General features: G+C 53.2%; 1 protein-coding gene across 1 annotated transcript in view; it reads right to left on the bottom strand.

The window, feature by feature from the left end:
* LOC142483605 (kinesin light chain 4-like) overlaps positions 1-26,887 on the bottom strand; it is a gene marked incomplete at its 5' end in the record, with an annotated part of 197,888 nt that overhangs the window by 29,922 nt on the left and 141,079 nt on the right. The window contains one exon of the mRNA XM_075583617.1: positions 24,683-24,847. Within this exon, the coding sequence (XP_075439732.1) occupies positions 24,683-24,847 (165 nt within the window). The remainder of the gene's footprint in view (positions 1-24,682; positions 24,848-26,887) is intronic.

Below are 26,887 nucleotides of genomic sequence, written 5' to 3'. Positions count from 1 at the left end.
CAGGGTGCAATACCCTGGGAAGAGGCACCCCAATAATAAGCCCCCTCCCCCCCCCCCCAACAAAGGCTGAGCGCTTTCCTCTCAGAGAAGTTACTGCTATGTACTGGCAGGGAAGCTATGTCACTGTCACCCTTAAGTATGAGGGACTGGGTAAACCGCCGCACGTTCATCTCTTCTGTGTCACCCTGCTCTACGAGGGACTGGTTAAACCACCCATTAATCTCTTCTGTGTCCCTGTCACCCTGCAGCAGCGGCTGAAACAATGGGTCACACATCCCTTCAATCAGGGTCACCCGGACGGAAAAGGGACGGACATAAGGTGACAGGTCCCTCCCGTGGTGTTCATTGTATGGTGGAAGAGTGAGTGGTGAGAGAAGAAGTGAGACTGCGTCAGTGATAGAAGATGGTCCCTCCTGTGGTGTTCATTATATGGTGAAAGAGTGAGTGGCGAGAGAAGAAGTGAGACTGAGTCAGTGATAGAAGATGGTCCCTCCAGTGGTGTTCATTGTATGGTGGAAGAGTGAGTGGCGAGAGAAGAAGTGAGACTGAGTCAGTGATAGAAGATGGTCCCTCCTGTGGTGTTCATTAAATGGTGGAAGAGTGAGTGGCGAGAGAAGAAGTGAGACTGAGTCAGTGATAGAAGATGGTCCCTCCTGTGGTGTTCATTGTATGGTGGAAGAGTGAGTGGCGAGAGAAGAAGTGAGACTGAGTCAGTGATAGAAGATGGTCCCTCCTGTGGTGTTCATTGTATGGTGGAAGAGTGAGTGGCGAGAGAAGAAGTGAGACTGAGTCAGTGATAGAAGATGGTCCCTCCTGTGGTGTTCATGGTATGGTGGAAGAGTGAGTGGCGAGAGAAGAAGTGAGACTGAGTCAGTGATAGAAGATGGTCCCTCCTGTGGTGTTCATTGTATGGTGGAAGAGTGAGTGGCGAGAGAAGAAGTGAGACTGAGTCAGTGATAGAAGATGGTCCTCCTGTGGTGTTCATTGTATGGTGGAAGAGTGAGTGGTGAGAGAAGAAGTGATACTGAGTCAGTGATAGAAGATGGTCCTCCTGTGGTGTTCATTGTATGGTGGAAGAGTGAGTGGTGAGAGAAGAAGTGAGACTGAGTCAGTGATAGAAGATGGTCCCTCCCGTGGTGTTCATTATATGGTGGAAGAGTGAGTGGTGAGAGAAGAAGTGAGACTGAGTCAGTGATAGAAGATGGTCCCTCCTGTGGTGTTCATTATATGGTGGAAGAGTGAGTGGCGAGAGAAGAAGTGAGACTGAGTCAGTGATAGAAGATGGTCCCTCCTGTGGTGTTCATTGTATGGTGGAAGAGTGAGTGGCGAGAGAAGAAGTGAGACTGAGTCAGTGATAGAAGATGGTCCCTCCCGTGGTGTTCATTATATGGTGGGAGAGTGAGTGGTGAGAGAAGAAGTGAGACTGAGTCAGTGATAGAAGATGGTCCCTCCTGTGGTGTTCATTATATGGTGGAAGAGTGAGTGGCGAGAGAAGAAGTGAGACTGAGTCAGTGATAGAAGATGGTCCCTCCTGTGGTGTTCATTGTATGGTGGAAGAGTGAGTGGCGAGAGAAGAAGTGAGACTGAGTCAGTGATAGAAGATGGTCCCTCCCGTGGTGTTCATTGTATGGTGGAAGAGTGAGTGGTGAGAGAAGAAGTGATACTGAGTCAGTGATAGAAGATGGTCCCTCCTGTGGTGTTCATTGTATGGTGGAAGAGTGAGTGGTGAGAGAAGAAGTGAGACTGAGTCAGTGATAGAAGATGGTCCCTCCTGTGGTGTTCATTATATGGTGGAAGAGTGAGTGGCGAGAGAAGAAGTGAGACTGAGTCAGTGATAGAAGATGGTCCTCATGTGGTGTTCATTGTATGGTGGAAGAGTGAGTGGTGAGAGAAGAAGTGAGACTGAGTCAGTGATAGAAGATGGTCCCTCCTGTGGTGTTCATTGTTTGGTGGAAGAGTGAGTGGTGAGAGAAGAAGTGAGACTGAGTCAGTGAAAGAAGATGGTCCCTCCTGTGGTGTTCATTGTATGGTGGAAGAGTGAGTGGTGAGAGAAGAAGTGAGACAGGCACCCCAAACAGAAGGGCACATCCCGGGTGTACAGCCCACAATCAAGACTGCAGGAGCCAGACGGAAATTCCAGACCATGGGAAAGGGGGCCAGGGGAAAACCCCACGGCGACCTCTACGCGCAGAGGATATGGGGCAGCCAGTCATTTAGGGAGGTTCTGACAGGCTGGTTGGTTCTCATGGCAGATTAATGGCAGAAAGAGGGGGTGATAAGCCTTGCGGGAGATGGCTCAGAACATGGAGAAGCAAAGAGGTGAAATAGAATCAGAGAGGAGGGGCAGGCAGAGGTGATGCGGGGGGAGGCAGAGGTGATGCGGGGGGGAGGCAGAGGTGATGCGGGGGGGGAGGCAGAGGTGATGCGGGGGGGGAGGCAGAGGTGATGCGGGTAGGGAGGCAGAGGTGATGCGGGGGGGAAGCAGAGGTGATGCGGGGGGGAAGCAGAGGTGATGCGGGGGGAGGCAGTGGTGATGCGGGGGGGGAGGCAGAGGTGATGCGGGGGGGGAGGCAGAGGTGATGCGGGGGGGAGGCAGAGGTGATGCGGGGGGGGGAGGCATAGGTGATGCGGGGGGGGAGGCAGAGGTGATGCGGGGGGGAGGCAGAGGTGATGCGGGGGGGGGGGAGGCAGAGGTGATGCGGGGGGGGGAGGCAGAGGTGATGCGGGGGGGAGGCAGAGGTGATGCGGGGGGGGGGGGCAGAGGTGATGCGGGGGGGGCAGAAGTGATGCGGGGGGGGGCAGAGGTGATGCGGGGGGGGAGGCAGAGGTGATGCGGGGGGGAGGCAGAGGTGATGCGGGGGGGAGGCAGAGGTGATGCGGGGGGGGGCAGAGGTGATGCGGGGGGGGCAGAGGTGATGCGGGGGGGGAGGCAGAGGTGATGCGGGGGGGGGAGGCAGAGGTGATGCGGGGGGAGGCAGCGGTGATGCGGGTGGAGGCAGAGGTGATGCGGGGGGGAGGCAGAGGTGATGCGGGGGGGAGGCAGAGGTGATGCTGGGGGGGGAGGCAGAGGTGATGCGGGGGGAAGGCATAGGTGATGCGGGGGGGGCAGAGGTGATGCGGGGGGGCAGAGGTGATGCGGGGGGGGCAGAGGTGATGCGGGGAGGGGGGCAGAGGTGAGGCAAGGAGGGGGGGCAGAGGTTAGGCGAGGGGGCAGAGGTGAGGTGTTGGGACAGAGGTGAGGCGGGGAGGGAGGGCAGAGTGTGAGGTGGGGAGGGGGGTGCAGAGGTGAGGTGGGGAGGGGGGGGCAGAGGTGAGGTGGGGAGGGGGGGGGCAGAGGTGAGGTGGGGAGGGGGGGGGGCAGAGGTGGGGAGGGGGGGGGCAGAGGTGATGCGGGGGGGCAGAGGTGATGCGGGGAGGGGGGCAGAGGTGAGGCAAGGAGGGGGGGTAGAGGTTAGGCGAGGGGGCAGAGGTGAGGTGTTGGGACAGAGGTGAGGCGGGGAGGGAGGGCAGAGTGTGAGGTGGGGAGGGGGGGCAGAGGTGAGGTGGGGAGGGGGGGGCAGAGGTGAGGTGGGGAGGGGGGGGCAGAGGTGAGGTGGGGAGGGGGGGGGCAGAGGTGGGGAGGGGGGGCAGAGGTGAGGCGGGGAGGGGGGGCAGAGGTGAGGCGGGGAGGGGGGGCAGGAGTGAGCCAGAGATGGAGGGGGGCAGAGATGAGGCAGGGAGGGTGGGGCAGAGATGAGGCAGGAGGGTGGGGCAGAGGTGAGGCGGGGAGGGGGGGCAGAGGTGAGGCGGGGAGGGGGGGCAGAGGTGAGGCTGGGAGAGCAGGGAGGGGGCAGATGTGAGGCAGGGAGCAGAGGTGAGGCAGGGAGGGTGGCAGAGGTGAGGGGGGGAGAGGTAAGGGAGGAGGGTTGTAGTCGAAGTGGGGGAGGGCAGGGCTGTGGCGAGGATAGGGGGGAGCAAGGCTGTGAGAGGGGAGTAAGGGGGGAGATGGGGCTTTAGCATAACATACAGTATTAGGGTAGTGTGCATGTTAGGGGTTAATATAATCAGGGCATGCAGTACATGCTCCCCCCCCCTCCCCCGCTCTCTGACCTACACTCAGGAGATTTATACCTCCCCCATCACTACACAATGGGGCTCCTCACACACCTAGTCACAGGAGGCCCCCCTTACTCTCACTCAGTGTGTGCACACTCACCAGCTAACATTCAGGTTAAACTATACATATACACACACACACATATACATACATACATACACATACAGTATACACACACACACACACACACAGTATATGCACACACACACAGTATATGCACACACAGCCCTACATACAGGTACATACATACAAGTATGCGAGTATGGGTCCCTGATGCAGTGAGTATGGGTCCCTGATGCAGCGAGTATGGGTCCCTGATGCAGTGAGTATGGATCCCTGATGCAGTGAGTATGTGAGTATGTGTCCCTGATGCAGTGAGTATGTGTCCCTGATGCAGTGAGTATGTGAGTATGTGTCCCTGATGCAGTGAGTATGTGAGTATGGGTCCATGATGCAGTGAGTATGTGTCCCTGATGCAGTGAGTATGTGAGTATGGGTCCCTGATGCAGTGAGTATGTCCCTGATGCAGTGAGTATGTGAGTATGGGCCCCTGATGCAGTGAGTATGGGTCCCTGATGCAGTGAGTATGTCCCTGATGCAGTGAGTATGGGTCCCTGATGCAGTGACTATGTGAGTATGGGTCCCTGATGCAGTGAGTATGGGTCCCTGATGCAGTGAGTATGGGTCCCTGATGCAGTGAGTATGGGTCCCTGATGCAGTGAGTATGGGTCCCTGATGCAGTGAGTATGGGTCCCTGATGCAGTGAGTATGGGTCCCTGATGCAGTGAGTATGGGTTCCTGATGCAGTGAGTATGGGTCCCTGATACAGTGAGTATGTGAGTATGGGTCCCTGATACAGTGAGTATGTGAATATGGGTCCCTGATGCAGTGAGTATGTGAGTATGGGTCCCTGATGCAGTGAGTATGGGTCCCTGATGCAGTGAGTATGGGTCCCTGATGCAGTGAGTATGGGTCCCTGATGCAGTGAGTATGGGTCCCTGATGCAGTGAGTATGGGTCCCTGATGCAGTGAGTATGGGTCCCTGATGCAGTGAGTATGGGTTCCTGATGCAGTGAGTATGGGTCCCTGATACAGTGAGTATGTGAGTATGGGTCCCTGATACAGTGAGTATGTGAATATGGGTCCCTGATGCAGTGAGTATGGGTCCCTGATGCAGTGAGTATGGGTCCCTGATACAGTGAGTATGTGAGTATGGGTCCCTGATGCAGTGAGTATGGGTCCCTGATGCAGCGAGTATGGGTTCCTGATGCAGTGAGTATGGGTCCCTGATACAGTGAGTATGTGAGTATGGGTCCCTGATACAGTGAGTATGTGAATATGGGTCCCTGATGCAGTGAGTATGGGTCCCTGATGCAGTGAGTATGGGTCCCTGATACAGTGAGTATGTGAGTATGGGTCCCTGATGCAGCGAGTATGGGTCCCTGATGCAGCGAGTACGGGTCCCTGATGCAGCGAGTACGGGTCCCTGATGCAGCGAGTACGGGTCCCTGATGCAGCGAGTACGGGTCCCTGATGCAGCGAGTACGGGTCCCTGATGCAGCGAGTACGGGTCCCTGATGCAGTGAGTACGGGTCCCTGATGCAGTGAGTACGGGTCCCTGATGCAGTGAGTATGGGTCCCTGATGCAGTGAGTATGGGTCCCTGATGCAGTGAGTATGGGTCCCTGATGCAGTGAGTATGGGTCCCTGATGCAGTGAGTATGGGTCCCTGATGCAGTGAGTATGGGTCCCTGATGCAGTGAGTATGGGTCCCTGATGCAGTGAGTATGGGTCCCTGATGCAGTGAGTATGGGCCCCTGATACAGTGAGTATGGGTCCCTGATACAGTGAGTATGGGTCCCTGATGCAGTGAGTATGGGCCCCTGATGCAGTGACTATGTGAGTATGGGTCCCTGATGCAGTGAGTATGGGTCCCTGATGCAGTGAGTATGGGCCCCTGATGCAGTGAGTATGGGCCCCTGATGCAGTGAGTATGGGCCCCTGATGCAGTGAGTATGGGCCCCTGATGCAGTGAGTATGGGCCCCTGATGCAGTGAGTATGTCCCTGATGCAGTGAGTATGGGTCCCTGATACAGTGAGTATGTGAGTATGGGTCCCTGATTCAGTGACTATGTGAGTATGGGTCCCTGATTCAGTGACTATGTGAGTATGGGTCCCTGATGCAGTGAGTATGGGTCCCTGATGCAGTGAGTATGGGTCCCTGATGCAGTGAGTATGGGTCCCTGATGCAGTGAGTATGGGTCACTGATGCAGTGAGTATGGGCCCCTGATGCAGTGAGTATGGGTCCCTGATGCAGTGAGTATGGGTCCCTGATGCAGTTCGTGGGGAGCTTGGGGCTATCAGGATTATTGCTGTCCTCGCTTATTTACAACGGTATTTTTAGGTCCTTTAGGTGACACTTTACCCAGGGTAGAGTGCCGATGAGACGCTTGAAGTGCCTGTCCTGAAGCCAGTTGTCACCCTTACGATTAGTTGAAATCGCTTTTTGGGAGACACTCTCTTTTCTGGGGTGTTGAAAGCATTCCCAAAATTCTCAGCACTTTGGAAGGGTGGAGATTGAATTTTGACAAACTTATTGCCAGCCCAGCTTCTTCAATTCTGTCAAAGCCAGATCTAAACGTGCCAACTGCTGACTTCGTGCTGGAGCGTTTGTTTTGTTAAGGGAATTACGAATACTCCATGTTGCCCGAGACATGATCCTACCACAGCCATGACCATTGTGAAGAGGCCGTTGCTATTCCAAATGGTAAGGCCATGAGTTGAAAGGTTCTTCTCGTCACTCAAAATCTTACATACTTCTGAGGACTTTCCCTGATTGGGATATGTAGGTAAGCATCTTTCAGATGTTCCGAGACTTGGTTATGTAGCGGTGATGACTGATCTCAAAGATTCCATCTTGAAATGATGACTCTTCAACCTGCAATTCACGAGCTTGAGGACTAAAACTGGTCTGAAGCCAGCTGAGGGGTTTCGTCGATGATGGAGTATAGCCATAGACTGGTAGATGCATGATGACATTTTGGTGGAAAAAGGTTTAGGCCAAGCAGTGCCTTGTTTCTAAGGGGGACTCAAGGAGACCATGAGGCCACAAAGTGCTTCTAAGGCATAACATTTCCATTGTTCAACATCCATGTATCTCAAGTTAAATGAATTTAGCAATCCAGGGACTAGGAGAGTAAACATTCTAATGAACTCTCCTCCCCAAATGGGTTCAATGTCTTCAAGACCTCCATCTTCTATTGAAAGGCCTGCTGGTTCCTCTTCATAATCTAACCCTCTGCGATGGTTGCAGAGCCAGTGATACCAAGGATCTGGTGGATCAGCCTGGCCAGTAATATTGGTTTTCCTTCATTCACCTCCATGGAGATGTGGGAATAACATCTCTTATCCTGAGCCAGAAAATATCTTCTTCCACCAGAAATCTTTGCAATGAGTCAATTCAACGCTTCCCCAAACTGGGAGGAGCCTGTTAAAGGTAAGCACACACGCATTCCTTCAGATAAAATGCTCGCCACTCCCCTTCCTAGCCACAGTGCTGCTGACTGCGCTGATTATCTTGGTCATGTCCAATGAGACGTCACAAAGGAAATCTACTGCATCTCTGAGATTAGCAGGATCCTCTGACGTAATATCCACTTCCAGATTGACTGTTCTAGGCTTCAAGGTTGCTCCAATTGTGGATAATTATTTCAACAGAATTTCTTCCATCCTTTTACCAAATGGACCATTGAATAATTATCCATACTCCAATGAATAGTGGTCCATCGAAGCGGTTATTGAACGGCTGTATCAGTTTAAGTGGTGCCGCCCATAGAGATGAATCCACTGCAAACGGGCAGATTTTCTTAAATCTATTTGAGCGAGAACACCTTCTATTGGGCGTTGCCCGTTATTGGAGCACCCTGCCTTTTCCAGATATGTGTACGGGAAAACGCCTGAACTTCCTGGAGGACATCAAAAAGCCCGGTCCTGGTAACCCATCACCTCTCTGTATCCCTGAATGTGGACTTCTTAATGCATCCCATACACAGCATTCTAGTGCAACACCAAGGCAACTTCCACCGGCACCAGATGCTTCGCCTTCGCAGACACCTTTGTGGGCTTAGTAACAGTGTCAGAAGACGCCGGTTTATTCAAAGACACCCCCCAGCAGAGGTCGGACGTGCAATAGCAGCAGAACAAAGAAATGAATATATACATTGGAAGGAGCTAAAACATTTCCTTGGTCAAAGTAACAGGGTGCACGCCCCAACGGGGTGCAAAATATAAGGGTCGTCAGGCGAAAGGCCCAGCAGAGGGTAGGAATGCTGGTAGGATTTGCACCCAGATATTTGGCCTTTCCTTGGAAGGATCACCTGCTCCCCGTCTTCTCTTTCTATAGTAGCAGAACAGACAGGGAAGTCCCCCGGCCGGCCCATCAGGAACGCTGAGAATCACCAGGTTGAGTCTTCTGCCTGCGTGGCCGGACACGCCTGAACGCTCAGCGCAGCCGCTGGCCACCATGTTGGCTCAGGAGGTTGCCCCTGGACTCGGCCCCACCTCTCCCCCCTACAGAGATTAGGTGACCCCGGGAAACCTGCTGCCTAATGTCGTCTCTGTGGGAGGGAAATGAAACAAGCCCCAGCCAATACAGGCCCCTCCCACAAGTACCTGCCAATACAGGCCCCTCCCACAAGTACCTGCCAATACAGGCCCCTCCCACAAGTCCCAGCCAATACAGGCCCCTCCCACAAGTACCTGCCAATACAGGCCCCTCCCACAAGTCCCAGCCAATACAGGCCCCTCCCACAAGCCCCAGCCAATACAGGCCCCTCCCACAAGCCCCAGCCAATACAGGCCCCTCCCACAAGTACCTGCCAATACAGGCCCCTCCCACAAGTCCCAGCCAATACAGGCCCCTCCCACAAGTACCTGCCAATACAGGCCCCTCCCACAAGTCCCAGCCAATACAGGCCCCTCCCACAAGTACCTGCCAATACAGGCCCCTCCCACAAGTACCTGCCAATACAGGCCCCTCCCACAAGTCCCAGCCAATACAGGCCCCTCCCACAAGTACCTGCCAATACAGGCCCCTCCCACAAGTCCCAGCCAATACAGGCCCCTCCCACAAGTCCCAGCCAATACAGGCCCCTCTCACAAGTCCCAGCCAATACAGGCCCCTCCCACAAGTCCCAGCCAATACAGGCCCCTCCCACAAGTCCCAGCCAATACAGGCCCCTCCCACAAGCCCCAGCCAATACAGGCCCCTCCCACAAGTCCCAGCCAATACAGGCCCCTCCCACAAGCCCCAGCCAATACAGGCCCCTCCCACAAGTCCCAGCCAATACAGGCCCCTCCCACAAGTCCCAGCCAATACAGGCCCCTCCCACAAGCCCCAGCCAATACAGGCCCCTCCCACAAGTCCCAGCCAATACAGGCCCCTCCCACAAGCCCCAGCCAATACAGGCCCCTCCCACAAGCCCCTGCCAATACAGGCCCCTCCCACAAGCCCCAGCCAATACAGGCCCCTCCCACAAGTCCCAGCCAATACAGGCCCCTCCCACAAGTCCCAGCCAATACAGGCCCCTCCCACAAGTCCCAGCCAATACAGGCCCCTCCCACAAGCCCCAGCCAATACAGGCCCCTCCCACAAGTCCCAGCCAATACAGGCCCCTCCCACAAGCCCCCGCCAATACAGGCCCCTCCCACAAGTACCTGCCAATACAGGCCCCTCCCACAAGTCCCAGCCAATACAGGCCCCTCCCACAAGCCCCAGCCAATACAGGCCCCTCCCTCAAGTCCCCGCCAATACAGGCCCCTCCCTCAAGTCCCCGCCAATACAGGACCCTCCCACAAGTCCCAGCCAATACAGGCCCCTCCCACAAGTCCCAGCCAATACAGGCCCCTCCCACAAGTCCCAGCCAATACAGGCCCCTCCCACAAGTCCCAGCCAATACAGGCCCCTCCCACAAGTCCCAGCCAATACAGGCCCCTCCCACAAGTCCCAGCCAATACAGGCCCCTCCCACAAGTCCCAGCCAATACAGGCCCCTCCCACAAGCCCCTGCCAATACAGGCCCCTCCCACAAGTCCCAGCCAATACAGGCCCCTCCCACAAGTCCCTGCCAATACAGGCCCCTCCCACAAGTCCCAGCCAATACAGGCCCCTCCCACAAGTCCCAGCCAATACAGGCCCCTCCCACAAGTCCCAGCCAATACAGGCCCCTCCCACAAGCCCCAGCCAATACAGGCCCCTCCCACAAGTCCCTGCCAATACAGGCCCCTCCCACAAGTCCCAGCCAATACAGGCCCCTCCCACAAGTCCCAGCCAATACAGGCCCCTCCCACAAGTCCCAGCCAATACAGGCCCCTCCCACAAGTCCCAGCCAATACAGGCCCCTCCCACAAGTCCCAGCCAATACAGGCCCCTCTCACAAGTCCCAGCCAATACAGGCCCCTCCCACAAGTCCCAGCCAATACAGGCCCCTCTCACAAGTCCCAGTCAATACAGGACCCTCCCACAAGCCCCTGCCAATACAGGACCCAGCCAATACAGGCCCCTCCAAATACAGGCCCCTCCCACAAGTCCCAGCCAATACAGGCCCCTCCAAATACAGGCCCCTCCCACAAGTCCCAGCCAATACAGGCCCCTCCCACAAGCCCCAGCCAATACAGGCCCCTCCCACAAGCCCCAGCCAATACAGGCCCCTCCCACAAGTCCCAGCCAATACAGGCCCCTCCCACAAGCCCCAGCCAATACAGGCCCCTCCCACAAGTCCCAGCCAATACAGGCCCCTCCCACAAGCCCCAGCCAATACAGGCCCCTCCCACAAGCCCCTGCCAATACAGGCCCCTCCCACAAGCCCCAGCCAATACAGGCCCCTCCCACAAGTCCCAGCCAATACAGGCCCCTCCCACAAGTCCCAGCCAATACAGGCCCCTCCCACAAGTCCCAGCCAATACAGGCCCCTCCCACAAGCCCCAGCCAATACAGGCCCCTCCCACAAGTCCCAGCCAATACAGGCCCCTCCCACAAGCCCCCGCCAATACAGGCCCCTCCCACAAGTACCTGCCAATACAGGCCCCTCCCACAAGTCCCAGCCAATACAGGCCCCTCCCACAAGCCCCAGCCAATACAGGCCCCTCCCTCAAGTCCCCGCCAATACAGGCCCCTCCCTCAAGTCCCCGCCAATACAGGACCCTCCCACAAGTCCCAGCCAATACAGGCCCCTCCCACAAGTCCCAGCCAATACAGGCCCCTCCCACAAGTCCCAGCCAATACAGGCCCCTCCCACAAGTCCCAGCCAATACAGGCCCCTCCCACAAGTCCCAGCCAATACAGGCCCCTCCCACAAGTCCCAGCCAATACAGGCCCCTCCCACAAGTCCCAGCCAATACAGGCCCCTCCCACAAGCCCCTGCCAATACAGGCCCCTCCCACAAGTCCCAGCCAATACAGGCCCCTCCCACAAGTCCCTGCCAATACAGGCCCCTCCCACAAGTCCCAGCCAATACAGGCCCCTCCCACAAGTCCCAGCCAATACAGGCCCCTCCCACAAGTCCCAGCCAATACAGGCCCCTCCCACAAGCCCCAGCCAATACAGGCCCCTCCCACAAGTCCCTGCCAATACAGGCCCCTCCCACAAGTCCCAGCCAATACAGGCCCCTCCCACAAGTCCCAGCCAATACAGGCCCCTCCCACAAGTCCCAGCCAATACAGGCCCCTCCCACAAGTCCCAGCCAATACAGGCCCCTCCCACAAGTCCCAGCCAATACAGGCCCCTCTCACAAGTCCCAGCCAATACAGGCCCCTCCCACAAGTCCCAGCCAATACAGGCCCCTCTCACAAGTCCCAGTCAATACAGGACCCTCCCACAAGCCCCTGCCAATACAGGACCCAGCCAATACAGGCCCCTCCAAATACAGGCCCCTCCCACAAGTCCCAGCCAATACAGGCCCCTCCAAATACAGGCCCCTCCCACAAGTCCCAGCCAATACAGGCCCCTCCCACAAGCCCCAGCCAATACAGGCCCCTCCCACAAGCCCCAGCCAATACAGGCCCCTCCCACAAGTCCCAGCCAATACAGGCCCCTCCCACAAGCCCCAGCCAATACAGGCCCCTCCCTAAAGTCCCAGCCAATACAGGCCCCTCCCACAAGTCCCAGCCAATACAGGCCCCTCCCACAAGTCCCTGCCAATACAGGCCCCTCCCACAAGCCCCTGCCAATACAGGCCCCTCCCACAAGTCCCAGACAATACAGACCCCTCCCACAAGCCGCTGCCAATACAAGCCCCTCCCACAAGCCCCTGCCAATACAGGCCCCTCCCTCAAACTTTGCCAATACAGGCCCCTCCCACACGTCCCCGCTAATACAAGCCCCTCCCACAAACTCTGCTAATACAGGCCCCTCCCACAAACTCCTGCTAATACAGGCCCCTCCCACAAACTCTGCTAATACAGGCCCCTCCCACAAACTCCTGCAAATACAAGCCCCTCCCACAAACTCTGCTAATACAGGCCCCTCCCACAAACTCTGCTAATACAGGCCCCTCCCACAAACTCCTGCTAATACAAGCCCCTCCCACAAACTCTGCTAATACAGGCCCCTCCCACAAACTCCTGCTAATACAAGCCCCTCCCACAAACTCTGCTAATACAGGCCCCTCCCACAAACTCCTGCTAATACAGGCCCCTCCCACAAAACACCTGTTACACGAGTAACAGCCACTCTCTTCACACAATACCCCGAGATATTACTCCCTGTTACACGAGTAACAGCCACTCTCTTCACACAATACCCTGAGATATTACTCCCTGTTACACGAGTAACAGCCACTCTCTTCACACAAAACCCTGAGATATTACTCCCTGTTACACAAGTAACAGACACTCTCTTCACACAATACCCTGAGATATTACTCCCTGTTACACGAGTAACAGCCACTCTCTTCACACAATAGCCTGAGATATTACTCCCTGTTACACGAGTAACAGCCACTCTCTTCACACAAAACCCTGAGATATTACTCCCTGTTACACGAGTAACAGCCACTCTCTTCACACAATACCCTGAGATATTACTCCCTGTTACACGAGTAACAGCCACTCTCTTCACACAATACCCTGAGATATTACTCCCTGTTACACGAGTAACAGCCACTCTCCTCACACAATACCCTGAGATATTACTCCCTGTTACACGAGTAACAGCCACTCTCTTCACACAATACCCTGAGATATTACTCCCTGTTACACGAGTAACAGCCACTCTCCTCACACAATACCCTGAGATATTACTCCCTGTTACACGAGTAACAGCCACTCTCTTCACACAATACCCCGAGATATTACTCCCTGTTACACGAGTAACAGCCACTCTCTTCACACAATACCCCGAGATATTACTCCCTGTTACACGAGTAACAGCCACTCTCTTCACACAATACCCTAAGATATTACTCCCTGTTACACGAGTAACAGCCACTCTCTTCACACAATACCCTGAGATATTACTTCCTTTTACACGAGTAACAGCCACTCTCTTCACACAATACCCCGAGATATTACTCCCTGTTACACGAGTAACAGCCACTCTCTTCACACAATACCCTGAGATATTACTCCCTGTTACACGAGTAACAGCCACTCTCTTCACACAATACCCTGAGATATTACTTCCTGTTACACGAGTAACAGCCACTCTCTTCACACAATACCCCGAGATATTACTCCCTGTTACACGAGTAACAGCCACTCTCTTCACACAATACCCTGAGATATTACTCCCTGTTACACGAGTAACAGCCACTCTCTTCACACAATACCCTGAGATATTACTCCCTGTTACACGAGTAACAGCCACTCTCTTCACACAAAACCCTGAGATATTACTCCCTGTTACACGAGTAACAGACACTCTCTTCACACAATACCCTGAGATATTACTCCCTGTTACACGAGTAACAGCCACTCTCTTCACACAATACCCTGAGATATTACTCCCTGTTACACGAGTAACAGCCACTCTCTTCACACAAAACCCTGAGATATTACTCCCTGTTACACGAGTAACAGCCACTCTCTTCACACAATACCCTGAGATATTACTCCCTGTTACACGAGTAACAGCCACTCTCTTCACACAAAACCCTGAGATATTACTCCCTGTTACACGAGTAACAGCCACTCTTCACACAATACCCTGAGATATTACTCCCTGTTACACGAGTAACAGCCACTCTCTTCACACAATACCCTGAGATATTACTCCCTGTTACACGAGTAACAGCCACTCTCCTCACACAATACCCTGAGATATTACTCCCTGTTACACGAGTAACAGCCACTCTCTTCACACAATACCCTGAGATATTACTCCCTGTTACACGAGTAACAGCCACTCTCCTCACACAATACCCTGAGATATTACTCCCTGTTACACGAGTAACAGCCACTCTCTTCACACAATACCCCGAGATATTACTCCCTGTTACACGAGTAACAGCCACTCTCTTCACACAATACCCTGAGATATTACTCCCTGTTACACGAGTAACAGCCACTCTCTTCACACAATACCCTGAGATATTACTTCCTTTTACACGAGTAACAGCCACTCTCTTCACACAATACCCCGAGATATTACTCCCTGTTACACGAGTAACAGCCACTCTCTTCACACAATACCCTGAGATATTACTCCCTGTTACACGAGTAACAGCCACTCTCTTCACACAATACCCTGAGATATTACTTCCTGTTACACGAGTAACAGCCACTCTCTTCACACAATACCCCGAGATATTACTCCCTGTTACACGAGTAACAGCCACTCTCTTCACACAATACCCTGAGATATTACTCCCTGTTACACGAGTAACAGCCACTCTCTTCACACAATACCCTGAGATATTACTCCCTGTTACACGAGTAACAGCCACTCTCTTCACACAAAACCCTGAGATATTACTCCCTGTTACACGAGTAACAGCCACTCTCTTCACACAATACCCTGAGATATTACTCCCTGTTACACGAGTAACAGCCACTCTCTTCACACAATACCCTGAGATATTACTCCGTTACACGAGTAACAGCCACTCTCTTCACACAAAACCCTGAGATATTACTCCCTGTTACACGAGTAACCGCCACTCTCTTCACACAAAACCCTGAGATATTACTCCCTGTTACACGAGTAACAGCCACTCTCTTCACACAATACCCTGAGATATTACTCCCTGTTACACGAGTAACAGCCACTCTCTTCACACAAAACCCTGAGATATTACTCCCTGTTACACAAGTAACAGACACTCTCTTCACACAATACCCTGAGATATTACTCCCTGTTACACGAGTAACAGCCACTCTCTTCACACAATAGCCTGAGATATTACTCCCTGTTACACGAGTAACAGCCACTCTCTTCACACAAAACCCTGAGATATTACTCCCTGTTACACGAGTAACAGCCACTCTCTTCACACAATACCCTGAGATATTACTCCCTGTTACACGAGTAACAGCCACTCTCTTCACACAATACCCTGAGATATTACTCCCTGTTACACGAGTAACAGCCACTCTCCTCACACAATACCCTGAGATATTACTCCCTGTTACACGAGTAACAGCCACTCTCTTCACACAATACCCTGAGATATTACTCCCTGTTACACGAGTAACAGCCACTCTCCTCACACAATACCCTGAGATATTACTCCCTGTTACACGAGTAACAGCCACTCTCTTCACACAATACCCCGAGATATTACTCCCTGTTACACGAGTAACAGCCACTCTCTTCACACAATACCCTAAGATATTACTCCCTGTTACACGAGTAACAGCCACTCTCTTCACACAATACCCTGAGATATTACTCCCTGTTACACGAGTAACAGCCACTCTCCTCACACAATACCCTGAGATATTACTCCCTGTTACACGAGTAACAGCCACTCTCTTCACACAATACCCCGAGATATTACTCCCTGTTACACGAGTAACAGCCACTCTCTTCACACAATACCCTGAGATATTACTCCCTGTTACACGAGTAACAGCCACTCTCTTCACACAATACCCTGAGATATTACTTCCTTTTACACGAGTAACAGCCACTCTCTTCACACAATACCCCGAGATATTACTCCCTGTTACACGAGTAACAGCCACTCTCTTCACACAATACCCTGAGATATTACTCCCTGTTACACGAGTAACAGCCACTCTCTTCACACAATACCCTGAGATATTACTTCCTGTTACACGAGTAACAGCCACTCTCTTCACACAATACCCCGAGATATTACTCCCTGTTACACGAGTAACAGCCACTCTCTTCACACAATACCCTGAGATATTACTCCCTGTTACACGAGTAACAGCCACTCTCTTCACACAATACCCTGAGATATTACTCCCTGTTACACGAGTAACAGCCACTCTCTTCACACAAAACCCTGAGATATTACTCCCTGTTACACGAGTAACAGCCACTCTCTTCACACAATACCCTGAGATATTACTCCCTGTTACACGAGTAACAGCCACTCTCTTCACACAATACCCTGAGATATTACTCCGTTACACGAGTAACAGCCACTCTCTTCACACAAAACCCTGAGATATTACTCCCTGTTACACGAGTAACCGCCACTCTCTTCACACAAAACCCTGAGATATTACTCCCTGTTACACGAGTAACAGCCACTCTCTTCACACAATACCCTGAGATATTACTCCCTGTTACACGAGTAACAGCCACTCTCTTCACACAAAACCCTGAGATATTACTCCCTGTTACACAAGTAACAGACACTCTCTTCACACAATACCCTGAGATATTACTCCCTGTTACACGAGTAACAGCCACTCTCTTCACACAATAGCCTGAGATATTACTCCCTGTTACACGAGTAACAGCCACTCTCTTCACACAAAACCCTGAGATATTACTCCCTGTTACACGAGTAACAGCCACTCTCTTCACACAATACCCTGAGATATTACTCCCTGTTACACGAGTAACAGCCACTCTCTTCACACAATACCCTGAGATATTACTCCCTGTTACACGAGTAACAGCCACTCTCCTCACACAATACCCTGAGATATTACTCCCTGTTACACGAGTAACAGCCACTCTCTTCACACAATACCCTGAGATATTACTCCCTGTTACACGAGTAACAGCCACTCTCCTCACACAATACCCTGAGATATTACTCCCTGTTACACGAGTAACAGCCACTCTCTTCACACAATACCCCGAGATATTACTCCCTGTTACACGAGTAACAGCCACTCTCTTCACACAATACCCTAAGATATTACTCCCTGTTACACGAGTAACAGCCACTCTCTTCACACAATACCCTGAGATATTACTTCCTTTTACACGAGTAACAGCCACTCTCTTCACACAATACCCCGAGATATTACTCCCTGTTACACGAGTAACAGCCACTCTCTTCACACAATACCCTGAGATATTACTCCCTGTTACACGAGTAACAGCCACTCTCTTCACACAATACCCTGAGATATTACTTCCTGTTACACGAGTAACAGCCACTCTCTTCACACAATACCCCGAGATATTACTCCCTGTTACACGAGTAACAGCCACTCTCTTCACACAATACCCTGAGATATTACTCCCTGTTACACGAGTAACAGCCACTCTCTTCACACAATACCCTGAGATATTACTCCCTGTTACACGAGTAACAGCCACTCTCTTCACACAAAACCCTGAGATATTACTCCCTGTTACACAAGTAACAGACACTCTCTTCACACAATACCCTGAGATATTACTCCCTGTTACACGAGTAACAGCCACTCTCTTCACACAATACCCTGAGATATTACTCCCTGTTACACGAGTAACAGCCACTCTCTTCACACAAAACCCTGAGATATTACTCCCTGTTACACGAGTAACAGCCACTCTCTTCACACAATACCCTGAGATATTACTCCCTGTTACACGAGTAACAGCCACTCTCTTCACACAAAACCCTGAGATATTACTCCCTGTTACACGAGTAACAGCCACTCTTCACACAATACCCTGAGATATTACTCCCTGTTACACGAGTAACAGCCACTCTCTTCACACAATACCCTGAGATATTACTCCCTGTTACACGAGTAACAGCCACTCTCCTCACACAATACCCTGAGATATTACTCCCTGTTACACGAGTAACAGCCACTCTCTTCACACAATACCCTGAGATATTACTCCCTGTTACACGAGTAACAGCCACTCTCCTCACACAATACCCTGAGATATTACTCCCTGTTACACGAGTAACAGCCACTCTCTTCACACAATACCCCGAGATATTACTCCCTGTTACACGAGTAACAGCCACTCTCTTCACACAATACCCTAAGATATTACTCCCTGTTACACGAGTAACAGCCACTCTCTTCACACAATAGCCTGAGATATTACTCCCTGTTACACGAATAACAGCCACTCTCTTCACACAATACCCCGAGATATTACTCGCTGTTACACGAGTAACAGCCACTCTCTTCACACAATACCCTGAGATATTACTCCCTGTTACACGAGTAACAGCCACACTCTTCACACAATACCCTGAGATATTACTCCCTGTTACACGAGTAACAGCCACTCTCTTCACACAATAGCCTGAGATATTACTCCCTGTTACACGAGTAACAGCCACTCTCTTCACACAATAGCCTGAGATATTACTCCCTGTTACACGAGTAACAGCCACTCTCTTCACACAATAGCCTGAGATATTACTCCCTGTTACACGAGTAACAGCCACTCTCTTCACACAATAGCCTGAGATATTACTCCCTGTTACACGAGTAACAGCCACTCTCTTCACACAATAGCCTGAGATATTACTCCCTGTTACACGAGTAACAGCCACTCTCTTCACACAATAGCCTGAGATATTACTCCCTGTTACACGAGTAACAGCCACTCTCTTCACACAATAGCCTGAGATATTACTCCCTGTTACACGAGTAACAGCCACTCTCTTCACACAATAGCCTGAGATATTACTCCCTGTTACACGAATAACAGCCACTCTCTTCACACAATACCCCGAGATATTACTCGCTGTTACACGAGTAACAGCCACTCTCTTCACACAATACCCTGAGATATTACTCCCTGTTACACGAGTAACAGCCACTCTTCACACAATACCCTGAGATATTACTCCCTGTTACACGAGTAACAGCCACTCTCTTCACACAATACCCTGAGATATTACTTCCTGTTACACGAGTAACAGCCACTCTCTTCACACAATACCCCGAGATATTACTCGCTGTTACACGAGTAACAGCCACTCTCTTCACACAATACCCTGAGATATTACTCGCTGTTACACGAGTAACAGCCACTCTCTTCACACAATACCCTGAGATATTACTCCCTGTTACACGAGTAACAGCCACTCTCTTCACACAAAACCCCGAGATATTACTCCCTGTTACACGAGTAACAGCCACTCTCTTCACACAATACCCTGAGATATTACTCCCTGTTACACGAGTAACAGCCACTCTCTTCACACAATAGCTTGAGATATTACTCCCTGTTACACGAGTAACAGCCACTCTCTTCACACAATACCCTGAGATATTACTCCCTGTTACACGAGTAACAGCCACTCTCTTCACACAATACCCTGAGATATTACTTCCTGTTACACGAGTAACAGCCACTCTCTTCACACAATACCCCGAGATATTACTCGCTGTTACACGAGTAACAGCCACTCTCTTCACACAATACCCCGAGATATTACTCCCTGTTACACGAGTAACAGCCACTCTCTTCACACAATACCCTGAGATATTACTCCCTGTTACACGAGTAACAGCCACTCTCTTCACACAAAACCCCGAGATATTACTCCCTGTTACACGAGTAACAGCCACTCTCTTCACACAATAGCCTGAGATATTACTCCCTGTTACACAAGTAACAGCCACTCTCTTCACACAATAGCCTGAGATATTACTCCCTGTTACACGAGTAACAGCCACTCTCTTCACACAATACCCTGAGATATTACTTCCTGTTACACGAATAACAGCCACTCTCTTCACACAATACCCTGAGATATTACTCCCTGTTACACGAGTAACAGCCACTCTCTTCACACAATACCGAGATATTACTCCCTGTTACACGAGTAACAGCCACTCTCTTCACACAATACCCTGAGATATTATTCCCTGTTACACGAGTAACAGCCACTCTCTTCACACAATACCCTGAGATATTACTTCCTGTTACACGAGTAACAGCCACTCTCTTCACACAATACCCCGAGATATTACTCGCTGTTACACGAGTAACAGCCACTCTCTTCACACAATACCCTGAGATATTACTCCCTGTTACACGAGTAACAGCCACTCTCTTCACACAATAGCCTGAGATATTACTCCCTGTTACACGAGTAACAGCCACTCTCTTCACACAAAACCCCGAGATATTACTCCCTGTTACACGAGTAACAGCCACTCTCTTCACACAATAGCCTGAGATATTACTCCCTGTTACACGAGTAACAGCCACTCTCTTCACACAATAGCCTGAGATATTACTCCCTGTTACACGAGTAACAGCCACTCTCTTCACACAATAGCTTGAGATATTACTCCCTGTTACACGAGTAACAGCCACTCTCTTCACACAAAACCCTGAGATATTACTCCCTGTTACACGAGTAACAGCCACTCTCTTCACACAATAGCCTGAGATATTACTCCCTGTTACACGAGTAACAGCCACTCTCCTCACACAATAGCCTGAGATATTACTCCCTGTTACACGAGTAACAGCCACTCTCCTCACACAATAGCCTGAGATATTACTCCCTGTTACACGAGTAACAGCCACTCTCCTCACACAATAGCCTGAGATATTACTCCCTGTTACACGAGTAACAGCCACTCTCCTCACACAATAGCCTGAGATATTACTCCCTGTTACACGAGTAACAGCCACTCTCTTCACACAATAGCTTGAGATATTACTCCCTGTTACACGAGTAACAGCCACTCTCTTCACACAAAACCCTGAGATATTACTCCCTGTTACACGAGTAACAGCCACTCTCTTCACACAATAGCCTGAGATATTACTCCCTGTTACACGAGTAACAGCCACTCTCCTCACACAATAGCCTGAGATATTACTCCCTGTTACACGAGTAACAGCCACTCTCCTCACACAATAGCCTGAGATATTACTCCCTGTTACACGAGTAACAGCCACTCTCCTCACACAATAGCCTGAGATATTACTCACTTACAACAACGGGTTCTGTTCTGTTTGTATTCTCGCTGTTACAGGAGTTAGACTCCTCCCCAGCAAGCGGATACTCTCGCACACTCTCGCACACTCTCACACACTCTCACACACCCCCCCACAGACACGCAGCACAGGCCGGCAGGAGACGCACAGCGCAGGGTACACCGCAGGCAGCTTTGTTTTGACCATGTCATGGGGACAGATGCAGGTGACATGCAGGAGGGTGTTATGGGGTGAGAGGTGGGGGGGTGAGAGGTGGGGGGGTGGAGGGGAGCGGGTCTCCAGGAACAGGATGGTCCATGAGGGATACTGGGACACAGGGTCATGGGGTCACACAGACACATGGGAGGTGAGAGGTGAGAGGTCGGGGGGGGGGGGGGAGGGGAGCGGGTCTCCAGGATCAGGATGGTCCATGAGCGATACTGGGACACAGGGTCATGGGGTCACACAGACACATGGGATGTGACTGCCAGCTGCCATGACGCACGCAACCTGCCTGTCACACAGAGGGGGGCAGGGGACCCCAAAACCCGGATAAAGGAGCCCTCTCTAGTTCCAACTAAGGATCACGCTACCCCTGCAGTGTAACCCGTGGCTCCGCACTGCGTGGCTGGCCCTCGGCCACGTGAGATGGGGATTTTTGGTAAAATAACACGAATCGCTGAGTACGAGGGGGCCGCTACGCCCCCTCCCAAAACCTGACCTTCAGTACAGGGGCAGAGGTGAGGTGGAAGATGGGGAGCGGTGAGGAGGAAGATGGGGAGTGGTGAGGAGGAGGGGTGAGGGGGAGCGGTGATGAGGAGCGGTGAGGAGGAGCAGTGAGGAGGAGGAGCGGTGAGGAGGAGGAGGGGTGAAGAGGAGGGGTGAGGTGGAGTGAGGAGGAGGATGGGGAGCAGTGAGGAGGAGTGGTGAGGAGGAGCAGTGAGGAGGAGGAGCGGTGAAGAGGAGGGGTGAGGTGGAGCGAGGAGGAGCGATGAGGAGGAGGAGCAGTGAGGAGGAGGAGGGGGAGCAGTGAGGAGGAGGGGGAGCAGTGAGGAGGGGGAGCGGTGAGGAGGAGGGGGAGCGGTGAGGAGGAGGGGGAGCAGTGAGGAGGGGGAGCAGTGAGGAGGAGGAGGGGGAGCGGTGAGGTGGGGGAGCGGTGAGGTGGGGGAGCAGTGAGGAGGAGGAGGGGGAGCAGTGAGGAGGGGGAGCAGTGAGGAGGAGGAGGGGGAGCAGTGAGGAGGGGGAGCAGTGAGGAGGGGGAGCAGTGAGGAGGAGGAGGGGGAGCGGTGAGGTGGAGGGGTGAGGTGGAGGGGTGAGGGGGAGGGGTGAGGCCGCTATGAATGGATCTGTGTGGGATCACAGATAAGAGATCCCCAGATTCCCAGATCTCTCCTCTGTGTACGTGCAGCACTTTGTGATTTTACATTAACCCCGACGCTGCCAGAGGAGCCGGCAATGCAGCAGGCAGCAAAGGGTTACAGCACTTTGTATGACAGGGAGGAGTAGCACACAATGTAATGCCGGCCCCCCTCCCCCGGGGGCGTGTGCCACCCCCCCCAGATTAACCGATCTCTCCTGGTATACCCGCGGGATTCCCACAGTAATGTCCTGGTATGTTGGGGTCCCCTCCCCCGGGGCGTGTGCCACCCCCCCCAGATTAGCCGATCTCTCCTGGTACACCCGCGGGATTCCCACAGTAATGCCCTGGTATGTTGGGGTCCCCTCCCCCGGGGGCGTGTGCCACCCCCCCAGATTAACCGATCTCTCCTGGTATACCCGCGGGATTCCCACAGTAATGTCCTGGTATGTTGGGGTCCCCTCCCCCCGGGGGCGTGTGCCACCCCCCCCAGATTAACCGATCTCTCCTGGTATACCCGCGAGATTCCCACAGTAATGTCCTGGTATGTTGGGGTCCCCTCCCCCGCGGGCGTGTGCCACCCCCCCCAGATTAACCGATCTCTCCTGGTATACCCGCGGGATTCCCACAGTAATGTCCTGGTATGTTGGGGTCCCCTCCCCCGGGGGCGTGTGCCACCCCCCCAGATTAGCCGGATCTCTCCTGGTATACCCGCGGGATTCCCACAGTAATGTCCTGGTATGTTGGGGTCCCCTCCCCCGGGGGCGTGTGCCACCCCCCCCAGATTAACCGATCTCTCCTGGTATACCCGCGGGATTCCCACAGTAATGCCCTGGTATGTTGGGGTCCCCTCCCCCGGGGGCGTGTGCCACCCCCCCCAGATTAACCGATCTCTCCTGGTATACCCGCGGGATTCCCACAGTAATGTCCTGGTATGTTGGGGTCCCCTCCCCCGGGGGCGTGTGCCACTCCCCCAGATTAACCCGATCTCTCCTGGTATACCCGCGGGATTCCCACAGTAATGTCCTGGTATGTTGGGGTCCCCTCCCCCGGGGGCGTGTGCCACCCCCCCCAGATTAACCGATCTCTCCTGGTATACCCGCGGGATTCCCACAGTAATGCCCTGGTATGTTGGGGTCCCCTCCCCCGGGGGCGTGTGCCACTCCCCCCAGATTAACCGATCTCTCCTGGTATACCCGCGGGATTCCCACAGTAATGTCCTGGTATGTTGGGGTCCCCTCCCCCGGGGGCGTGTGCCACTCCCCCAGATTAACCCGATCTCTCCTGGTATACCCGCGGGATTCCCACAGTAATGTCCTGGTATGTTGGGGTCCCCTCCCCCGCGGGCGTGTGCCACCCCCCCAGATTAACCCGATCTCTCCTGGTATACCCGCGGGATTCCCACAGTAATGCCCTGGTATGTTGGGGTCCCCTCCCCCGGGGGCGTGTGCCACCCCCCCCAGATTAACCGATCTCTCCTGGTATACCCGCGGGATTCCCACAGTAATGCCCTGGTATGTTGGGGTCCCCTCCCCCGGGGGCGTGTGCCACTCCCCCAGATTAACCCGATCTCTCCTGGTATACCCGCGGGATTCCCACAGTAATGTCCTGGTATGTTGGGGTCCCCTCCCCCGGGGGCGTGTGCCACTCCCCCAGATTAACCCGATCTCTCCTGGTATACCCGCGGGATTCCCACAGTAATGTCCTGGTATGTTGGGGTCCCCTCCCCCGGGGGCGTGTGCCACCCCCCCCAGATTAACCGGATCTCTCCTGGTACACCCGCGGGATTCCCACAGTAATGTCCTGGTATGTTGGGGTCCCCTCCCCTGGGCGGTGGTCCCGAGGCCCCTTCCTCCCAACCCCCACCCTCCCCGCGCTCCTGGCGGTCTTGACGGAGAGTCTGTACTTACCCCATTCCACTCCACGCCGCCCATACTCACTTCTTCTGCCCCCTCCGCCCCACTCTCGTATTTCACGCTGCTCCGGGGGGTCTCGCGTCCTTTCCTTCGCTGCTCGGGGGTCTCACCGTCTTTCAGCAGCTGAGCGACCTTCGTCTGATTGGCGGGATCCAGCCCCTGAGGATTGGGGGGGAGGGGGGAGGTGAATCAGAAACCGGGGCGAGGTCCATGCCCCTTATCCCAAAGCACAGCCCCTCCTAGGGGCAGAGTGTACTAATGGCAGTGACAGAGTTAAGGGGTCAGTCCCTCCTAGGGGCAAAGTGTACTAATGGCAGTGACAGGGTTAAGGGGTCAGTCTCTCCTAGGGGCAGAGTGTACTAATGGCAGTGACAGGGTTAAGGGGTCAGTCCCTCCTAGGGGCAGAGTGTACTAATGGCAGTGACAGGGTTAGGGGTCAGTCTCTCCTAGGGGCAAAGTGTACTAATGGCAGTGACAGGGTTAAGGGATCAGTCCCTCCTAGGGGCAAAGTGTACTAATGGCAGTGACAGGGTTAAGGGATCAGTGCCTCCTAGGGGCAGAGTGTACTAATGGCAGTGACATGGTTAAGGGGTCAGCCTCTCCTAGGGGCAAAGTGTAGTAATGGCAGTGACAGGGTTAAGGGGTCAGTCCCTCCTAGGGGCAGAGTGTACTAATGGCAGTGACAGGGTTAGGGGTCAGTCTCTCCTAGGGGCAAAGTGTACTAATGGCAGTGGCAGGGTTAAGGGATCAGTGCCTCCTAGGGGCAAAGTGTACTAATGGCAGTGACAGGGTTAAGGGATCAGTGCCTCCTAGGGGCAGAGTGTACTAATGGCAGTGACATGGTTAAGGGGTCAGCCTCTCCTAGGGGCAAAGTGTACTAATGGCAGTGACAGGGTTAAGGGGTCAGTCCCTCCTAGGGGCAGAGTGTACTAATGGCAGTGACAGGGTTAAGGGATCAGTCCCTCCTAGGGGCAAAGTGTACTAATGGCAGTGACAGGGTTAAGGGATCAGTGCCTCCTAGGGGCAGAGTGTACTAATGGCAGTGACATGGTTAAGGGGTCAGCCTCTCCTAGGGGCAAAGTGTACTAATGGCAGTGACAGGGTTAAGGGGTCAGTCTCTCCTAGGGGCAAAGTGTAGTAATGGCAGTGACATGGTTAAGGGGTCAGTCTCTCCTAGGGGCAAAGTGTACTAATGGCAGTGACAGGGTTAAGGGCTCAGTCCCTCCTAGGGACAGAGTGTACTAATGGCAGTGACAGGGTTAAGGGGTCAGTCCCTCCTAGGGGCAGAGTGTACTAATGGCAGTGACAGGGTTAAGGGGTCAGTCCCTTCTAGGGGCAGAGTGTACTAATGGCAGCAACAGGGTTAAGGGGTCAGTCCCTCCTAGGGGCAGAGTGTACTAATGGCAGTGACATGGTTAAGGGGTCAGTCCCTCCTAGGGGCAGAGTGTACTAATGGCAGTGACATGGTTAAGGGGTCAGTCCCTCCTAGGGGCAAAGTGTACTAATGGCAGTGACATGGTTAAGGGGTCAGTCCCTCCTAGGGGCAGAGTGTACAAATGGCAGTGACAGGGTAAAGGGTTCAGTCCTTAATAGGGGCAGAGAGTACTAATGGCAGTGACAGGGTTAAGGGGTCAGTCCCTCCTAGGGGCAGAGTGTACTAATGGAAGTGACAGGGTTAAGGGGTCAGTCCCTCCTAGGGGCAGAGTGTACTAATGGCAGTGACAGGGTTAAGGGATCAGTCCCTCCTAGGGGCAAAGTGTACTAATGGCAGTGACAGGGTTAAGAGGTCAGTCTCTCCTAGGGGCAGAGTGTACTAATGGCAGTGACAGGGTTAAGAGGTCAGTCTCTCCTAGGGGCAGAGTGTACTAATGGCAGTGACATGGTTAAGGGGTCAGCCTCTCCTAGGGGCAAAGTGTACTAATGGCAGTGACAGGGTTAAGGGATCAGTCCCTCCTAGGGGCAAAGTGTACTAATGGCAGTGACAGGGTTAAGGGATCAGTGCCTCCTAGGGGCAGAGTGTACTAATGGCAGTGACATGGTTAAGGGGTCAGCCTCTCCTAGGGGCAAAGTGTACTAATGGCAGTGACAGGGTTAAGGGGTCAGTCCCTCCTAGGGGCAGAGTGTACTAATGGCAGTGACAGGGTTAAGGGATCAGTCCCTCCTAGGGGCAAAGTGTACTAATGGCAGTGACAGGGTTAA

The sequence above is a fragment of the Ascaphus truei genome, unplaced genomic scaffold (genome assembly GCF_040206685.1).
Source record: "Ascaphus truei isolate aAscTru1 unplaced genomic scaffold, aAscTru1.hap1 HAP1_SCAFFOLD_342, whole genome shotgun sequence".
Taxonomy (NCBI): Eukaryota; Metazoa; Chordata; class Amphibia; order Anura; family Ascaphidae; genus Ascaphus; species Ascaphus truei.
This window is presented reverse-complemented; position numbering and strand designations above follow the sequence as displayed.